The sequence below is a fragment of the Podarcis liolepis genome, assembly GCF_965112155.1.
Source record: "Podarcis liolepis genome assembly, chromosome: 6".
Taxonomy (NCBI): Eukaryota; Metazoa; Chordata; class Lepidosauria; order Squamata; family Lacertidae; genus Podarcis; species Podarcis liolepis.
Window position 1 is genome coordinate 48,583,470 of NC_139559.1, and position 18,479 is coordinate 48,601,948.

The following is an 18,479-nucleotide window of genomic DNA, read 5'->3' on the forward strand; positions in this document are numbered from 1 at the left end:
GGCATTTGCCTAATGAAAGTGAAAATTCATCTATAGACATCCTGAGCTTTTAGGAAGTCTAGCTCCATATTCTTATGCAGCATCTTGTGAAAACACTGTTCTCATGCAAATCGTAATATATGCACACATGATGTCTGATAATGAACACTGTTGAAATCACTGAATCTTGTGCTTTCTTCCCTGTATCCATTTGCCCTTGGAAAGTATAGAAGGGAATATTTATACTACAGGAGCTGGGGAAGAAGGTGTGATTGACAACCGCCTACACAGCTTTGAGAGCACAGAAAGGCAGATCCACATTTTAATTGGGCCTGTTCGTTATTTGAACCAACAGCACATGCTGTTTTCAAACTAGATTAAGCAAATCAGTAAAATGTATGAAAACTTTATTGTTTTATCTTTTTCTTTTTTACATATTCAGAGTACTACACAATAAAACTGAATTTAAAAAACATCATATTCTAGCAAAATAGCTATTAACCAGTTCCAGACACCTAGCTAAATTGTTGCAAGCAACCAAGGTGAAGGAATGTACGCTATAATACAGCTAGACAGGACTTCCTGGACAAAACCTTGAACCTTGCATGGGATAGTTTTGCATGAAATGGAAGTTCCTCAAGCTTGAACCCTAGTTGTGATTTTTGATTAAATACTGACATAGCAGGAAAACGGGCATAGATAAGGGAGGAAAATACAGTATACATACAATAAAAGAGCACACATACAATAAAGAACAGGAGTCTGTCCCAGAAACAATCTGTGTTTTTCTCAATGCATTTCCATAATAGTAACTGCTAATGCCTTACAATTTCTTTTAAAGTGAATGTTCTCAGGAATCTTAATTTTCTACTCCGTATGGAAATATCAGTTAACCTGATTTAACAGAGTTGGTGTAGTGAGCAGCTGGATATTCTGGCAATTTCAATTTGAAGCAGTGGTAATAACTACCAAATTCTATATTTTGAGCATCTTGTTCGCCAATTTTCTCTTGAGCTAACGCCTTCTTTAGTAGCTTCCTCCCCTTTAGTTCTAACTAATAATTTTAGAGAGAGATCTTCGTTTTGTGCTATTTGCAGGGCCGATCTTGGCTTTTCCTCTCATTTTACACATAGAACTATGCAAAACACACATCTGGACAACATAGCTCTCTTGATTCTTGTTTACTTGTGTCTGTGATCTTGTTTCATCTTTTGCCTCTCTCTCTTTTTTTTTAAAGGACCACAGAACTAGACTTGCCTTACCCTGACCTGCAGGAGTTCATTGCTGACATGAATGTCCTAATGGCTCTGATCATCAATGGTCCAATGTAAGTGATGCCATTCTTTTATTTCTTTCATCTTTACATGCAGGAGCAAGCTCCTTCTTGCAAATGACAATTCAGTTAAATGTGGTTAGGCTCACATCCAAGCAGGGTGGATGTGAGCTTATCTGGTAACTATCATGGAAAACTAGCATCAAACCCCTTTTTTCAAGGAAAAGGCCTGAGTAAATTCATGAGGTGTAGTTCTGGTGATTGCTACTTGCCATGATAACCTGAAGTACAAACTTCATGGTCAAACTTGAGAGTAAGTATACACTTCTGATTACGAGATGCCAGGAACTTACAGTAAGGATCAACATGGCTTGCTTTGGAATTTCTCTGCAGTATATGTCTGATCCTTGTTGAGCTGGCTGGAATATGGACCTCACCTCGCATGGCAATGTATTCTGATGTTATGGAATTCCTTACAATTCGCTCCCTTATGTCTTTGGTAATTACCCACCCACCCAGACCACATTAGAAATGACAAATGCACTAGCCTGAGCCTTCTGCAAGCATAGATTTAAACCCCGAATTAGGTTTTCATGATTTACAGTGCTGGCTACTATGTTGAGAAGGTGAAGGTCTGATTTTGGTGTGGTGAACTAAACCTCCTTTCTAATGTTTGGCCAGAAAATCCTTCTGCTACAGACGCTTGCAGTACCTGAGTTCAAAGTTCCAGATGCACGTCCTGCTCAATGAGATGAAAGAACTGGCAGCTCAGAAGAGGGTTCCGCACCGCGATTTCTACAATATCCGGAAGGTACCGACATTCTGTGTTTCAGGAGTATGTGCCTGTAGTTTTCATTACAAAGAATGCTTGTACCACACGTAACTGGACTCTTGGGAACCCCAGCCGTTACTGCAGAATGCTCAGTCGCTACAGCCCAAACTGCTTGGCCTCTGCAATGCCAAAGGAAGGAACAGCAAGTCTGATGGAGACGTGGGCCCTTCTCCATTGGTACCTCTTAATAAACAGGCACTCTCTTTCAAAGGCTTGTTTTGGCACCCTGCTTCCTTAGATGGCCTGACAAATGGTTCCCTGCCCATTTGAGGGTCTTCCAGGCAACCATAGTGGCAAGAAGTGTCATGGTGGCTGAATAATAAGCATTTATATACAGATATATTTTTAAATTTTATTTTAGTCCTTAAAACAGGTGGGAAGCCTATGACCATCCAGATAGTTTGGACTCATGTTCCCATCAATTCCAGCCAGTGTTGCCAGTGATGAGGGCTGATGGGAGTTGCCCGTGTTTTAAGGTTAGGGATTGGAGCTTAGAGATAATGGATCTCCCTAAAGCCAGCTGGTGGGTCAATGGCCAAGGTCAGATTTGAGCTCTGGGCTTCCTGGCCCGCATTCTTAACCACTGATCTCTTGAGCAGGTGGACACGCATATCCATGCATCATCCTGCATGAACCAGAAGCATCTGTTGCGCTTCATCAAGCGGGCTATGAAGAAGCACCTGGAGGAGATTGTGCATGTGGAGAAGGGCAAGGAGCAAACTCTAAAGGAGGTCTTTGAGACCATGAATCTCACAGCTTATGATCTCAGCGTAGACACGCTTGATGTCCATGCGGTATGTCAAATAAGAGCCTTCACAACGTTATTACAGGCCTTATATAGTCATTTGCAGTTTGCCAAATGGGGACGAAGAGAATTGCAGTCTTTTGTCTTCATGGTTACTTAATTACAACAATCTTTGTTGCTGCCTTTTCTAATAGGATCGTAACACCTTCCATCGCTTTGACAAGTTCAATGCCAAATATAACCCCATAGGCGAGTCTGTGTTGCGGGAGATTTTCATCAAGACAGACAACAGAGTCTCTGGAAAATACTTTGCCCATATCATCAAGGTAAGCAGATTGCTTGATCTTTCCTTAGTTGTGTACCCAGGAGCTTCTACTTATTGCCAGAGTGCTGAATAAGCTATCCAAACTCTGTATCCCTATTCTTGCCTTGTGTGTGGTTTTAAAACTTGGGAGGAGCATTCAAATTGAGTTAGGGCATCTAGTGAACCAGGAGAATGGGGCAGATAAAAGGGAACCATACTGGGCAGTTGAGATTTCTTGACTACTAGCAGCCCACTTCAGCCCTCCTGGTTTCTGAGTTTCCCCCAGATTAAGTATTGCTTTTTTGCAAACTTTGCCCTCAGACTTGAGGCCTTGAAACGTAGCTTTTTAAGGAGAGCATCCATTCTTGGGCTGTCAAAATCTGTCTGGTGCCAGCTTCCATACTTGAGGAAGGAAGGGGAAGGCACAGTATGATTTCTTCTCTTCATCACACTTTGGGCTTGCAGGTTTCCCAGGAGAATATGAAAGGCAGACAAGATTCTAAGTTTCAAGATCTTCTTCACTCTCTGTCTGCTTTCTAGAATATTAGGAATAACAATGCACCTGTCTGGGGATAAAAAATAGGGCAAAGAGAGCAGTCAATTTTGAGACAATAGGGGCTGTCTCAAAGAGCACATGTGAAGCCCAAGCAATCAATTGCAGGCAGATAAATTATTCTACCCTGCAAAGAAGGTATAAGGTGTCCAAGCGCTGGATTGCCTTTGTAATGCGTTTCATTCTGCAAAAACATGAGAGTGTTTCTGTAGCAAATGAGGTTAGTCTTTGATGTCTTTGATGAGGCTCCTTTGCTGACAAGCCCTTTCTCTCTCTCTCTCCTGGCAGGAGGTGATGTCTGATCTGGAAGAGAGCAAGTATCAGAATGCGGAGCTAAGGCTCTCCATCTATGGCCGAGCCCGTGACGAGTGGGACAAGCTGGCCAAGTGGGCTGTGGCTCACAAAGTGCACTCCAACAATGTGCGCTGGCTGGTGCAGGTGCCTCGCCTCTTGTGAGTGCCACTCCCCCTGTGTTATTCCAGGAAGGGGAGCCAACCTTTGGCAGGGGAAACAGCCTCCAAGCGACGGGTACTCCGCTGTGCTACCTTGTGTGGCTTGAATTGATCGCAGTATTTTTTCCTAGTCATATGGAGGAGAAACATAACTCCATTTTCTATTTTAGCAAAGTGTAGCAAGCTGCTGAGATTCTTAGAAAGGGCTTTGCGAGGGCTAGAGAGGTAGAATCTGTTGTGCTGGTGGGATTGGGGGGTTTGGACACCCCTGCAGATGTTGTATTGCGAACTAGGCAATAGCTACCCCAGGAGTTAAGGTGGAATCTGAAATGGAAAAGTTGGGAAAGCTTGTTCCGTAAGCAGAATCTTGCTCCTGCGGCTCTTGTTTCTGCACCTTTCCCTCACCCGCAAAGCAATCTGGGTACCAAAACAACAGCAGAAAATCCCTGATCTCTCATAGGCACCTGCATGAGGTTCTTTTCCTCTGCTGTTTTGGCACCCAGATTGTGGAGAAGCCTCTTTATAAAGCCCACACATCTTGCCCCTTTTATTTTGTGTTTATAAAAGAATAGTGACAACTGTGCTGCCTGAGCAGGTATTCTTTAGGCAAGGTCTCCAAAGCAGCAATCTTACATGCACTTACTTGCACGGAATTCAGTAGGACTGATTAAAAAAAACAAAACACCACCTCATAAAATTAGCAGATTACTTAACAACGCCAGTAAATGAACAAGCTGCCACTGGTTGCCTGGCAACAGCAAATTTCTTGAATGAATAAATCAATAATGTCAGTTAACTGCTCTCATGCAGGTGGCAGTTTCTGCCTTTGTTCTCCCAGCTTATCAAAGTCCACTTTGCTTCCTGTTCTCTCCTCCTCTGCCTGCTTCCTTCCCTGCTAAGTTAGGTCTCTCCCTTTGGCTCCTTCCCTTGGTTCCCAGCTTGCTCTCTTCTTGCAGCCCCCGCCAGGTCCTTCCTTAACTCTGTGTAGCCATGGATGTGATTGGCCAGCAAACGCACCTTATATTGCAGCTGCTCTTACCATTACTTTCCTGTTGCTTCTCTGATATGGTGTTAGTATTTTCTGCTCCCTCCCACCCTCTTAATTTATGGTTTAAGGCACAGTAAACAAAGCTGCCAAGCTGCTTTAATGGAGGAAAAGTGGGCTACGCATCATATAACTACGTCCATTTATTCCTTAGCTGGTGCCCATAATTTTCTTTTTTGCATGTTTGACTGATGGATAAAGCTAAATTGACGAGGAACTCGGAGGACTTTGTTTTGATGGATCTGTGCTTGGGGCTTTAGCTGTGCTTGCTTGTAATCCTAGCTTAGCAGGAGAGCGCACTCAAAGCTTAGCTGCTCAGCTACACTATCAACACAGCTTGCAAGCCCTTCAGATAGGGTTGCACATTCTAAGCTGAACACCTGTTTCGCTGGCTGGGGGAAGTGGATGAAAAGCCTCCCTGTCTGAACAGAGCAACAGAGTGAGTGCGCCAGCGATCTTTCAGGTGACAATGCAAAGAACAGGGGCCTGGTGGGCACCTGAGGAGTGCAACATGCTGAGTTTCTTAAATTGTGCAGAGAGACTAGAATAAGCTGGGGTTTTCTAAAAAGAAAGCTATGAAAGGGAAGCAAGCCCAACATTCTTGGGGTTCAGTGGTAGAGCAACTGCTTTGACATGTAAAAGGGCCAGGGTTATATCTACAGTATCTCCAGGTAATGCTGAGAGAAATCCCTGTGTGAAACCCTGGAGAGATGCTGCCAGTCAGTGTAGACAGTACTGAGCTAGATGGACCAAGAGTCTGGCTTGGAATAAGGCAGCTTCAACCCCAAGCACCTCTAAATAAAATGATTAGGTAGCAGGCCACTCTCTGCTCTGGAGCGCTGCAGCTGCTGATCAGAGGATATAATAATGGGCTAGATGGGCAACTAGTCTGATGTATTATAAAGAAGTTTCCTGTGTTCTGATGGATTAAAGATAACAGGAAGTCATGCAAATGCTGCTTTGGAAGTCGATGATGATACTTAGAATTTGTGTATTGCTGTAGGGTGCCCAAAGTATTTCACATACATTATCTTGGTTATCCCTACAACCCTGTTTAGTAGAGTCTGTATTCTAAGTTGATATTAGGGCAGGAGAAAGTTCAGCATTTTGTAATGAGGTATTCTTGAAATACTGGGGGGCGGTCAGCAAACACTTGTTCCTAAACAATAGTTGTTTTGTTTTTCATTTTTATTTAAAAATATATATTAAGAGAATTTCAATTGAAAGTTTAATAAAAAGATATAATATAGATCACTAACTGTAATCAGTTTCAATTCCATACATTAATATTTACATAAATACATAATGTTATTATCCTAATACATAATGTTATTGTCCTAAAAAAGAGTTGTTGTCCACAAGGAAGAAAAGAGAAGAAATCTGTTACAATATTTAACAAGCAGCCTGCCCCACCAAAGAAAGGAGAAGATACATAGTATACCATCATGTTTTAACCAAAGCAATGAATTGGGGAGAGATACACTAATGCTTATGATCATGCCCCCCCTTTTTTTGCAAGGATATATTTTGGATCAAGTTTTTGCAAGCTTGTGTTTCGGATCACATTCTTAAGACCATTGCCTAACAGTCCCTGAAGCTGTTGGCAAACTCTGAGAATGTAGCTGTTAATTATACAGTTTCAGTCCTAGCTTGCTCCGCACTTGATTACAGGACAGATGTGGTAAGAGATCATCTTGTGTGTCCAGGCCACAACATGCTTCTTTATGTCCCAAACAGTCAAATTCTTTAGGTCAAATGTTACTATTTGAATATTCAAATGGCTCTGTTGTTTTAAATTTTCTGCTAACTCCAGTGATTTTAAATTCCTCTTCTAAGTAGCTTCCAGCGATTGCTTTGGATTTTTCTAAGTGGTTTATTGTAGTATCAAAACCATCTAGACTAGTTCCACAGTCATAAATTTATAGCCGTTTTTTCAAATGTCCTTTCTTTTCTTAAATATGCCATTCTAATCAGTGGAGCTCAGAACTGTGATCCCCATATTGCAAATGGGGGAGGTGTGGTGTGGTTTGGGATTAAGAGGGTGTGGCTCACCTAAGGCCACCTAACAGATTTATGGCAGAGGTGAGATTTGAACTAGGGTCACAATACTGCCTTAGGTCTTACTCTGGCCAAATGGCATGTGGAGTGGCTCACGCAGCCCCTGCAAGTGATAACCCTCTGGTGAACTGCAGAATATGGAGATTTCTGGAAAGGCCTGTGTCTTAAGCTTCTGTGAATGACAACTATGCCCTCCGTGTATCTCTGCTTCCGACAGCGATGTGTACAAGACAAAGAAGCAGCTGGCCAACTTCCAGGAGATGCTGGAGAACATCTTCTTGCCCCTCTTCGAAGCTACGATCCACCCTGCCAGCCACCCAGAGCTGCACCTCTTCTTGGAGCACGTAAGTTCTGCCACTAAAAAAAGGCTGGCTGATCTGGTGTGGCTTCCTAAGGGGAAGACTGGCGAGGTCTCTAGATTTGGAACAGGCTAAAGGGATAGCTATACCTTTGGATTATGTTTTTATATGTGGGGCTTGGGTGCCCCTTGTCTTGGGCACCCAGTCTTGGGGGACTGACTTTGGCTTGGTTGGAAATGGCTTTACGCCAGATCTTAAGCCATTTGAACCTTCAGTCTTAGCATTTCGGTCTTAGCTATGAAACAGACTTGCCTCTGCTTTCTCAGAGAAGGCTCTTGAGGATGAGCATCTCCTTAAGCACCTGTATAGCAGGTTTTCTGCATGAAGCGAGAGGATTCAGAAAAATCCTTAGTTTTCTGCATGGAGCAGAAAATCCTTAGATAAGTGGGACCATCTCATCCTCACTCTCTGTCTCTCTCCTTCCTTTCCCTCGGCTTCTTGATGGGCAGGTGGATGGATTTGACAGCGTGGATGACGAATCAAAGCCAGAGCACCACATCTTCAACTTAGACAGCCCCTTGCCTGGGAACTGGGTGGAGGAGGACAACCCACCCTATTCCTACTACCTTTACTACACATATGCTAACATGGTGGTTCTGAATCACCTGCGCAGGTAGGAGGCTCTCTTCTTACCTCCCACCCCCCAGTATACATGGATGAGACTCCAGAATGGTACTCCTGTCCCTTCTAGCTCCAAAGGCAAAAGTGGGGAACCTTTACAGCCCAAGGGCCACATTCTCTTTTGGCATCCACATGTCTGTGGTGGGTGAGGCTAGAGGCAAAAGCGGGTTTTGCCTTTGTACAGTAGGCTGGTTTCTGCCCCTGCATGCCCGTCTCTGTTCTCCATCCAGAGAAGCATCCATTCCTGCCTACGTCAAAGAGCGCCAGTAAGCAGTGTGACCTGAGCAGAGCCCCCAGAGCTGAACAGAGAGTTCTAGAGGCCTGAGGTTCCCTAGTCCTGTCCCTTTAAGGCTCTTTGCTCAACCTTCTGAGCAAAGACTGGGTGCCTGCTGACAGATCATGCAGCACTGTGCCCTATTAGATAAGCAGGTGCACAGAGTCCTTGGAGGTGGCTGCTGGGTTTTGCGTTAGCTTCACATCTTTGATGCTGTTGGTTGGATCCCGGTTCCCATTCCACTTCTCATTCTAACGGCTCATCGCCTACTCCTCCCACAGAAAGACACTGCTGCCAGTAATGGATGAAATTCAAAGACTATTTAGTTAAATATGCTAAGATAACTTAATTGGAAAAACTTGCAAATACCAGATAGGCCTAGGATTGAAATATGTGATGTTAGAGAATAACATGTTTAAAGTTAAAATGAAAAGAAAGAAAGATGTTAAGTGATTAAGTTAATTTTATGAGAAAATTGGTTTTGGAAAACTGTTACAATGAAATACACTGAAATTCAGCTAGGGGGGATTTGAGGAAGTCACTTAACAATGTTACTAAGATTGGATTAAGTACAGTTAAGGTGTTTGTTTGTTTGTTTGTTTAAAAATCTTGGAAAATCAATAAAAAAAAATTGGGGAAAAAGAAAAGAAAGACACTAGTTACCTACCAAGTTCAAGATGCCGGTCTTGGTGCATAAAGCCCTTTAGAGCTTTGGAGCAGGATACCTGAAAGATCACTTCACTCCTTATATACCCAGTCAATCAATTTGTTCTGCAGCTGAGGGCCTGCTGCAAGATGCGATTTTATCAGGAAGTCCGCACAATATAGGAATTGGGAGTTTTGTGTTGTTGCACCTACACTTTGGATTCCCTCCCCATGTACACTGGACAGGTTCCATTTCCGTTGTCTTTTTAGGCATCTATTGAAGACCATCCTCCTTCAAAAAGCCTTTTAAGTTGAGGTTGGTCCTAACCTGCATCTGTGTTGGAATAGTTTTAAAATTGTTTTTATTGTTTTATCACTTGTTGTTTGTCACCCTGGGCTCCCTGGGGAGGATATAAATGTAATAAATAGGCAGATAAAATGAAGGCACTATAAAGTGACACTGAACTGTGTGTTTTGCTGCTGGTTCCCTAGGAAGAGAGGCTTTCACACCTTTGTGCTGCGCCCCCACTGTGGAGAGGCAGGGCCCATCCACCATCTGGTATCTGGTTTCATGCTGTCTGAGAACATATCACATGGCCTCCTGCTCCGCAAGGTGAGAGTAAGAAGGGGAGGGGGGCACACTTGGGAAACGAGCGTGGGCGCCCATGTGCAAACTCGGTGGCAGAGCACATGCAGAAGCCTCCAGCTTCAGTCCCTGGCATCTCATGAGCCTCCTGAACTCGTTGAAGGAAGCACATCCTGGGTATTGCTGCTATTCCCTTCTGAGCCAAGGATTTGACGAAGCTCAACACTCCCCAGATGTGCTGCCCACCTCCTAACCCTGCATTTCTTCCGTAGGCACCTGTGCTGCAGTACCTCTACTACCTGGCCCAGATTGGCATTGCCATGTCCCCACTCAGCAATAACAGCCTCTTCTTAAGCTACCATCGAAACCCTCTGCCAGAGTACCTCTCTCGGGGCCTCATGGTCTCCCTGTCCACAGATGACCCACTGCAGTTCCACTTCACTAAGGTGAGTGTGATGTCGCGGAGGCCAAGTGAGGCCATGACCCTGTGGCAGATGGCATCCATTTACCTGTCTCATGTAACTTCTGACCTTGCAAAAAAAAACAAACCAAAAATGCTTTTTTGACAAGCCTTTCCTTCTTGTAAAGTTTTGTATGCAGAGGTAATCTGTATTCCACTGGTTCTTTTCAAAGAATTAGAGTTGGAAGGTACCCCCAGTCCAACCCCCTTCAATGGAGAAATCACAACGAAAGCATCCCTGACAGATGGCCATGATTAAAGTACCACCTTCCAGGGCAGTGTGCTCTACTGTCGAACAGCAATTAGTGTCAGAATGTCCTTCCTAATGTATAATTGGAATCTCCTTTCTTGTACCTTTAATCCATTGGTCGGGTCCTTTCCATTCCACTAAGCTTCTGTTATGCCCACTATAGCAATCTTCTCCTTTTAGCGGCAAGCATTCCAGTTCCTTCCCCCACCACAACCCCTAACTTGGCTTGGAAGCTCTCACAGCATTATCACATTTCTTCCGTTTCCCCCTGAGGTCCTTTGGCTGCTTCTCCCATCCTGTCCTGTGCTTGTTGCTTAATTCTACTAACTTGGATGCTCAGAAACATTTTCACCCTCACCCTGAAGCAGATGCTTCCCAGCTCCTGTTGGCTTTTCCCTAGGAGCATCAGTTTAAAATCTGCTTGAATGTTTCTGATAAGTTACATCTCAGTTCACGTAGAGCCTAGGCCTTTTTGCAGAGGTTTGGCATGCCCCAATACATCCCCTAGTGCCTAAGAAGTGCCAAAGCCCTTCTCCAAATACCTCATCCATGCACTGAATCTCCTCCACTTCATCTGCCAGCTCGCCTACATATGGAATGGGTAGCATTTCAGAGCAAGCTACCTTGGAGAAGCCCTACATTTCACCTTCCTACCTAGCCAGATGTATCGATAGCAGTCAGTTAGATGTCTTTTCTGCATGGCAGACGCTTATAGAGCTTGGAGCTGAGGGCTGGGACCTTGTGGAAGACTTCAGAAGTAACTTTAGCAACTGTTCTTGGCTGGAGGGGGGTGGGAATCATATTCTGTCTCCATTTTGGTCATATATGTACATTTCTTGGGTTCCACTTTGTAGGCAGATTTTCCTCTTAATTCCTTTTCTGCTTGTGCAAGCACAGAGTAAGTTCCTCTCAACAAGTCAGCATGAATGCTGCCACCTAGTGACTGTTCAGTTGTCTGGACAGATGCCTGTCCACTACAGCTGTCAGAGCAAGAACGTAGTAGTCAGCCTGTAGTGTTGAGCTTGCTTCAGCCTGGAGGGATAGTAGCGGAAGGCCAGGCCAGGGTTACAACTGAACTGTATTTACAGGAGATGTTGCTTCAGCTGTCTCCATCTTTTCAGCTATGTTCTCCGCATGCCGTTGTCCTAATTTTCCTAGTACATGCTGTTCTCCTAATTGTCTAGTACAGAGAAATTGCGGTAGGGTAGCCAGAATATGCCCCATGATCTCATAAATCTCACACTCCTACCCGTCCGATCCAGTGTGCACCAGAATCTCCAAACCTAGCTCAGTGGCATGTCTTAATGCTCTTTATATCCAAACAGAGGGTGCAAGTAGGTTACTTTAGACTCTGGAGTTTATGTGGAGGTGCCCTTTTTTGAAGACAATGTGTATAACTTCGCTGCTTTCAAATGCCAGACAGCCCTGCTTCATTGGGGGACCCTCCTGCTTGTTCTTCTGAGTGGGACCCTAGACACCTGCCTCAAAGTCCTACTTTGTTGGGGCCACTGTATGTTCTCATCTGCAATATAGTCCATGATGCAGCCTGACTGACAAAACCATCTCTTACAGGAACCCCTGATGGAAGAGTACAGCATCGCCACACAGGTTTGGAAGCTCAGCTCCTGTGATATGTGCGAACTTGCACGCAACAGTGTGCTCATGAGTGGCTTCTCCCACAAGGTAAGGCTACATCTTTTTCCCTCTTGAAAAGAGGTTGCATTTGTTCCCTAACCTCTCAGAGAATACAGTACACAAGAATACCCCAGCAACTCCCTTCCGTATCGATTCATGGCCTGATGTCTCCAGCTTTGGAAATTTAAGATCAGTTTAGAACTGCCTCCTGCCCAGCTGTGCCTTTACACAAACATGAACAGGCTCCAGCTGAAGATCTTTGTATTTGTCATGTGACAACTGGGCTCTGTGAAAGGCAGTGGCTGGGATCAGGCCCAGAGGGTCTCTTCTCAGCCCAATTCCTTCCACTCTGTGGCCTTTTCTGCAGCATGACCACTTCTGAAAGGGGAGAAATTAAGTTCAGAAGGAGTTGTGTCATGAGGTGGATATTCTGTAGCCTCCTTGCTCCTCTCCGGACTTTGTGACCCTTTAAGTTTAAGTAATGAAGGATCTGTCCTCCTGGTTGCCAATAAGACCCTGGTGGATGGGAGAGGGAATTGATTTTGGATAATGCTGTCCCTGTGGCCTGTGGCCTCTTGAGCTCAATTTCTCCCAACTCAATACCACTGCAGTCCTTTTATGTGAAAGAAGTCCCCCTCCTTACCAAAAGGATTCTTCTTCCAGTCCAGGCCAGCTGAGAGCAGCTCACATTTTCTGCCCCTGTGGGATTTGAGGAGGCGGGAATCAAAGAGTAGTTCTAATCTGTCTCCTCCTCTGCCCTTGTTAGGTTTTGAGATGTCTGCACAAAGACGTCCTACTTTTGCAATATAAGGAATTGTTGCACCTTGGAGTGTTCCTGTTCAGGATTCCTGCCATTTTCAAGGGTGCTCCATTCCATTTCCCCCCGATTTTCAAGTTCTGCCCATCCACCCAGTAGTCAGTCGCTATTCTGTGCTCATTGAGCATGTTCAGTCCTTAATCAGCTGTTTTTATTCTTGCATTACCCATTCGGGTTTGTACTTCTGCAAAACATTGACATTTCACCCCCAGGTCTGCTGATAACCTGTCTTTGGTAGGTGGAAGGTGCCATTTTGGCCTCATAAGGAATGGCACTCAGAGGATAAGTTCTCTCTTAGGGTATAGAGAACCATAAATGTAGCTGCCTTTCTTTTCTTTTGCAAAAGATGCATTGTAGCCTTGATGAGAAACTATGGAGATGTAGCCCATTATCCTAGCAGCCCAGACGTAGGCTCAGTTTTGTTGCCAGCTCTTTACAGCTTCCACAGGGCTTTGTTTTCTAAGGTTTCTTTTTTTACAGATTGCTTAAAGACAGACAAAGGTATCCTGGGATTTTATGCTTGGTGCTAGCCTTGATTAAAGTGCTCATGGGCACAGGATGTTACCATGGAGTTGAATGGCACAGTGGAAAAGCATAAGTTGTCGCTTGTCCTAACAATGGATTGGTCTCTTTCTTCTTTGCCCAGGTGAAGAGCCAGTGGCTTGGGCACAACTACCACAAGGAGGGTCCTGAGGGCAATGACATCCGGCGCACCAACGTGCCAGACATCCGGGTGGCCTACCGCTATGAGACACTTTCCCAGGAACTGACCCTCATCACGCAGGCTGTGCAGACGGAGGAACTGGAGACCATCCAGGAGGAAGACCTTCTGACCATGAGCTCCAGCCTGGATGCTCGCTGAAGAATGGCCGGCTCACAATCTCCCCTCCATCCCCTTCTTGGCCTGCCAAGGTGGGGCTGTCCTACAAGCATGAAGAGACCCTGACCAACCCACCCGCCTCACCCCGGCCCCATGGACCGTTTTAATTTCCTGTTGTGTTTTGGTTTTTAAGCATCTTGTTATCTTCTGTTATCTCCTGGAAAGGCATTAATGGGTTGGGGGGTTTTTTTGCACTTGGTAACCTGCTGGGGCAATGGAGGCGGGGGTGTCAGAGAAATTCCTTTTGGGGTCTCTAGAATGAGTGCTAGAAAGGGGGAAGAGCATCCTGCAGATGTTGGCAGTGCTGATTTTGAGCAGAGGCTGGACAGCAAAGAGTAAGGCTGTGGCAGAGACCTGCTGAGTGGACCTTAGAGGCGCCTGGCGACAGTTGCATGGAGGCCAAATGAAGCACCAGCATGGAAGCATGTGTCCCAGTTGTATTTGGAATGAGATGCTGTGAGTGTTTGTGTGGCTCTGCCAAGGGATAGAGCAGAGTGGTGGTGCCTTCTGCTGCGTTGGATTTTTGTTTGTCCTCTGTTTGGCTGCTGGCAGCTGGAGTTTCTCATTGGCCAATAAAACATCCTCTCTATCTCTATTTCTTTTTGGTTAGGCAGCCCTGCCTTTTATTATCAGAGCAGCATGTTGGCGCAGCTCTTCCGTGCTGCAGCCTCCAGTGCACACCGTGGCCATGTGGTGAGAGTCTTTTCTGTCTCAAGCCCTTAAACTCTGGTGTCTTTTGCTTGGGGAAAGTGCCAGTTCTCAACCCCCCTGCCTTAGGAGGCAAAATACTGTGAGTGGCTGGGGAATAGTGGGCCTTCGAGTCTAGCCCAGCAGGATAAAGAGAAAGTAGCCTGCCGGGTAACTGGCATATTTAGCATTTGTCTGTCCTTCTCTACAATCATGTAACAAAGATGTCTTTATCTAAGTGTAACAAGAGGAGCCGTAACACCCATCCTAGCAGGGGCTTTTGCCTTAAGGTTGAAATGGATGTGACATGGGCGTTCTGTGATCAGCCATCTTGAGTATTCCTTTATTTATGTCCTTTTGAAACAAAAAAACACCAAAAAATACACCTTAAACATTGGTTGGATCAGTGTCACTGAGACTGCATGTGTTAATCCATTTATCTGATCTAAACTGGTGCCCTCCCCTCACCCCACATGCCACCCTTAGCCCAGGAGCAGGGCAAAAAACAGTGTCTGCATCATATTTGTATTATTCTCTTGGAACATTTCTGCTGTTTGGGGAGTAGATCAGCAAAATGGTGCCCACTTCAGTATCACTGTTCCAAATAAAATCTGACTCCTCCTCCCTGCTCTAGAATAGCGTTGTTTTTAAACCCCACCCTGTTGGGTCAAAGAGCAGTTTCTTGCCAATTGCTTGAGCTTGGGGAGAGCCGTTAGCTCTCAGTACGCCTTGCCACGCTTGGGCATAGACCACGTGGACAACCTCCTTTGTCCTCTGCATTGGGTTGAGGAGAACAGCCTCTTGCGTCTGCCCTTGCACATGTATGTCACATGTATGTCAAGATCTTCTTTCTACATTTGGCAAGGAAACATGCCATAGAAATAGTTTAGCTTTCTCACCAGCAAAGTTGCTGCTGTTCTGGGAACTGACTTTGATGCCTCCTGCTTATTACAAATGGGTAATGAATCTCAAGGAGGCAACAGGCAGTAACTTATACTTTCTGCTGAAGCCATGTGACTCAAAATGGAAACGCGCAGAAGAACATGGATCCGTGCCTTTCCTAGCTCTCCATTTTGAGTCCTGTCCTGTGAAAGGTTCATAACGGTTAGAAGGGTCCCCCCCCCACAGATCTCTGGCCAAGCTGTTCACCATCACATAGCTTCTCAAGCTTGCTTGTGGGCAGCTCACCATCCTTGACATATTGGGCCTCTGTGGCCCCCTTAGCAGTCTGTGTGCAACTAGTCGCAGTAAGGAATTCCTCGTGAGCACAGCCGCTTGGAGTAGAAGACCAGTTTCAGACAGTGCTCACTCCTTTCAGACTCTCGGGCAAAGTCTGCATTGCTCACAAAAAAAGGCTTCTCGGTGGTGAGTCGATTGCACGGCGCCACCTCTCCCTTGCTGTTGCCAAGGCACTTTTGACCTTGTAGTTGCAAGCAGCTTTGATTCAATGGAAAAATGCATTTGCTAAATATTAGATGGGCAGCAGCAATAGAAATGGGGTTTTTATTTTTTCTAAGGTTGGGCAGGGAGTTTGCGGAGCCCTCCCTCTAGGCTGCTGTGGACCAAAATCTGAAGATCCATACTGCAGCCAGTGCCTTGCTTTAAGTAGTACATGGAGTGTGCCAAGACTGGGTAGATTTCCCCTTGAGCTTCTACCTCTGAAACAGGCACTTGTTCTCCTTTGTGTCCGTGTGTTTGTGTGTGTACAAGAGTGACAGGGAGAATTCTTAGAGGGTCAAAATGTTTTCTTTGTATGACTGGCATCTCACCTCCATGGCCTGAAAGGGGGAAACCTTTTTTTTCCTTCCTCCCCTACTTCTGTGCTTTTGTTTGGGTACTCGGAGAGGGCAGTGGAGGTGTTTTGCCTTGGTTTCAGCTAGCCTTGCTGATCGGAGCCACAGCATTTTGGTCTGTATCTTTGTGAAGATAACGGAATCTCGACTCAGGGAGTTGAATGTACCTTGGTCTATGTCAAGAGGGTTCTCCCCTCCCCACAGATCCCTCCCTCCTTCCTTCCTTCCTTCCTTGCCGCAACCTGCCTTGCTTCTCTTTGGTATCTGGTGCGGCACACACCATGTTAGTTTTTGCTTTGTTGTCAGATGGAGATGAAACCCGTATCCCCCTGGCAATCACTGCATCCTCCTATCACACACTCTTGATAATTTTGACGTAGTTTGGATAAACTATCTGCTTGTCTGTGCTGAAATGTGATGTTAGAAATCCTATCAAACATGAGCATGATCCATCATTAAAGATTATTTAAGTAAGCCTTCTGTGTTGTTTCTGACTGAATGGACTTCTTCCTTTGGATGACTTATAGACCACACACAGGGCTATTGCTCAGATTGCTTCCACACAAGGATGGAGTATGTTTTATGCGGGACATTAATCATTTAAAGGACCAAAGTCTAAAAATGCCACCGTGACAATTGTACACTTTTGCAAACTGAGCAATCAACACCATGTCTTTGTAGACTTCAGGGCGACTACTCCTTTTTAAGAAATGGTTTTTTTTTAAAAAAAAGAATTAATATGTTAAACATTCAAAAATATAAATGTATACAAGTTATAGAAAATGCATCAGATACACATGGTTGGTGCTTTAATTCAGAGAGCCAAGAATTGCTGCTTGCGTTGTTACAAAGACAGACATTAACCCGCTCCCAGAATGTCATTGCTAAAGGTCTATTTTCTCTCCAGAAGGCAGGAGAGAGAGGTCTGGGATATTCTCATATGATTTCACTGAAGACAATTCTTGTGGGAGTGGTGAGCCGGGAGTGTATCCCTGTAAGTTAAAGTGGTAGACCAGTACAGAACTGAAAACACCTTCCTTTCTTGTGAGTCACAGAGTAAAATGGGTGAAATGAAACCCAGGAATCCTGTTTGCACCAAGCCTTCCTGAGGGGGCTTTTGAAAGCTTGGAACAGCAGGAAATTATGGGTCAGGTATCTAACTTAGCTAGGATTGCCTATCTAAGAAAATGTGAGCTCGTGGATTTTGACCCTAGAGCACAACCAGATAAGGTTGGAACGCAGCTCATAAAACAGTAGCTAACAATCATGACCACCCCCAGGTTGACTGGAATGTGGACTTGGTTCAAAACGGGAGGTTTCCAGATAGCTGGACTCCCTTACCCCAATACCCGCTCTTAATTTGTACATGGTGCGTTATGTAACACACAGTGATATCTGTAGTTAACCCAGGCTTGCATAAATATATATTGGCAGTAGTTTGAACAATTTGGGGCCTGTTTCGCTGGTGGAGACAGGTAGTTTATGAAAATGCAAGGCTACTATCCACATAAAGTGCTCCTGTCTCCTTTCACTGAGTACATGAATTAGTGCACTTTGTCGTCATTGCTTTTTAAGACATAGCAATGACTCACAACGTGGCGGGGGGGAGGAATGAACTCCATCCAATGCCCAGTGCTGTATCAAGTAGAACAGGGGTCAGCAAACCTTTTCAGCAGGGGGCCGGTCCACTGTCCCTCAGACCTTGTGGGTGGCCGGACAATTTTTTTATGGGGGGAAAAATGAACAAATTCCTATGCCCCACAAATTACCCAGAGATGCATTTTAAATAAAAGCACACATTCTACTCATGTAAAAACACCAGGCAGGCCCCACAAATAACCCTGAGATGCATTTTAAATAAAAGGACACATTCTACTCATGTAAAAACACGCTGATTCCTGGACCGTCTGTGGGCTGGATTGAGAAGGCGATTGGGCCGGATCCAGCCCCCAGGCCTTAGGTTGCCTACCCATGAAGTAGAAGGTGAGTGCCTACATACAAGCAAATAGTAGCTTAGCACCGACTGTGCTAGCTGGTTGCTCCAAACTCTTTTCTGAGGCTATCTTGGCAAATTCATGTAGTGTTTGCTGTTTTAGATGAAACTAAAAATACTCTTTGTTTTTAAGCAGGCATAGGCAAACTTGGCTCTCCATATGTTTTGGGACTACAACTCCCATCATCCCTAGCTAACAGGACTAGTGGTCAGTGATGATGGGAGTAGTAGTCCCAAA

At 45.0% G+C, this 18,479-nt stretch overlaps 1 protein-coding gene across 6 annotated transcripts in view; it reads left to right on the forward strand.

Moving 5' to 3' along the window:
- The window catches only part of AMPD2 (adenosine monophosphate deaminase 2), a 49,290-nt gene extending 32,568 nt beyond the window's left edge, over positions 1-16,722 (forward strand). For all 6 annotated transcript variants that reach the window (XM_083509459.1, XM_083509461.1, XM_083509458.1 and 3 more), the window contains 11 exons: positions 1,217-1,306; positions 1,934-2,063; positions 2,684-2,878; positions 3,024-3,155; positions 3,975-4,138; positions 7,459-7,585; positions 8,050-8,213; positions 9,633-9,753; positions 9,999-10,172; positions 12,009-12,119; positions 13,535-16,722. In XM_083509459.1, coding sequence (XP_083365585.1) covers positions 1,217-1,306; positions 1,934-2,063; positions 2,684-2,878; positions 3,024-3,155; positions 3,975-4,138; positions 7,459-7,585; positions 8,050-8,213; positions 9,633-9,753; positions 9,999-10,172; positions 12,009-12,119; positions 13,535-13,750 — 1,624 coding nt within the window. In that variant the 3' untranslated portion in view covers positions 13,751-16,722. The remainder of the gene's footprint in view (positions 1-1,216; positions 1,307-1,933; positions 2,064-2,683; positions 2,879-3,023; positions 3,156-3,974; positions 4,139-7,458; positions 7,586-8,049; positions 8,214-9,632; positions 9,754-9,998; positions 10,173-12,008; positions 12,120-13,534) is intronic.
- The last annotated feature ends 1,757 nt before the right edge of the window (positions 16,723-18,479 follow it).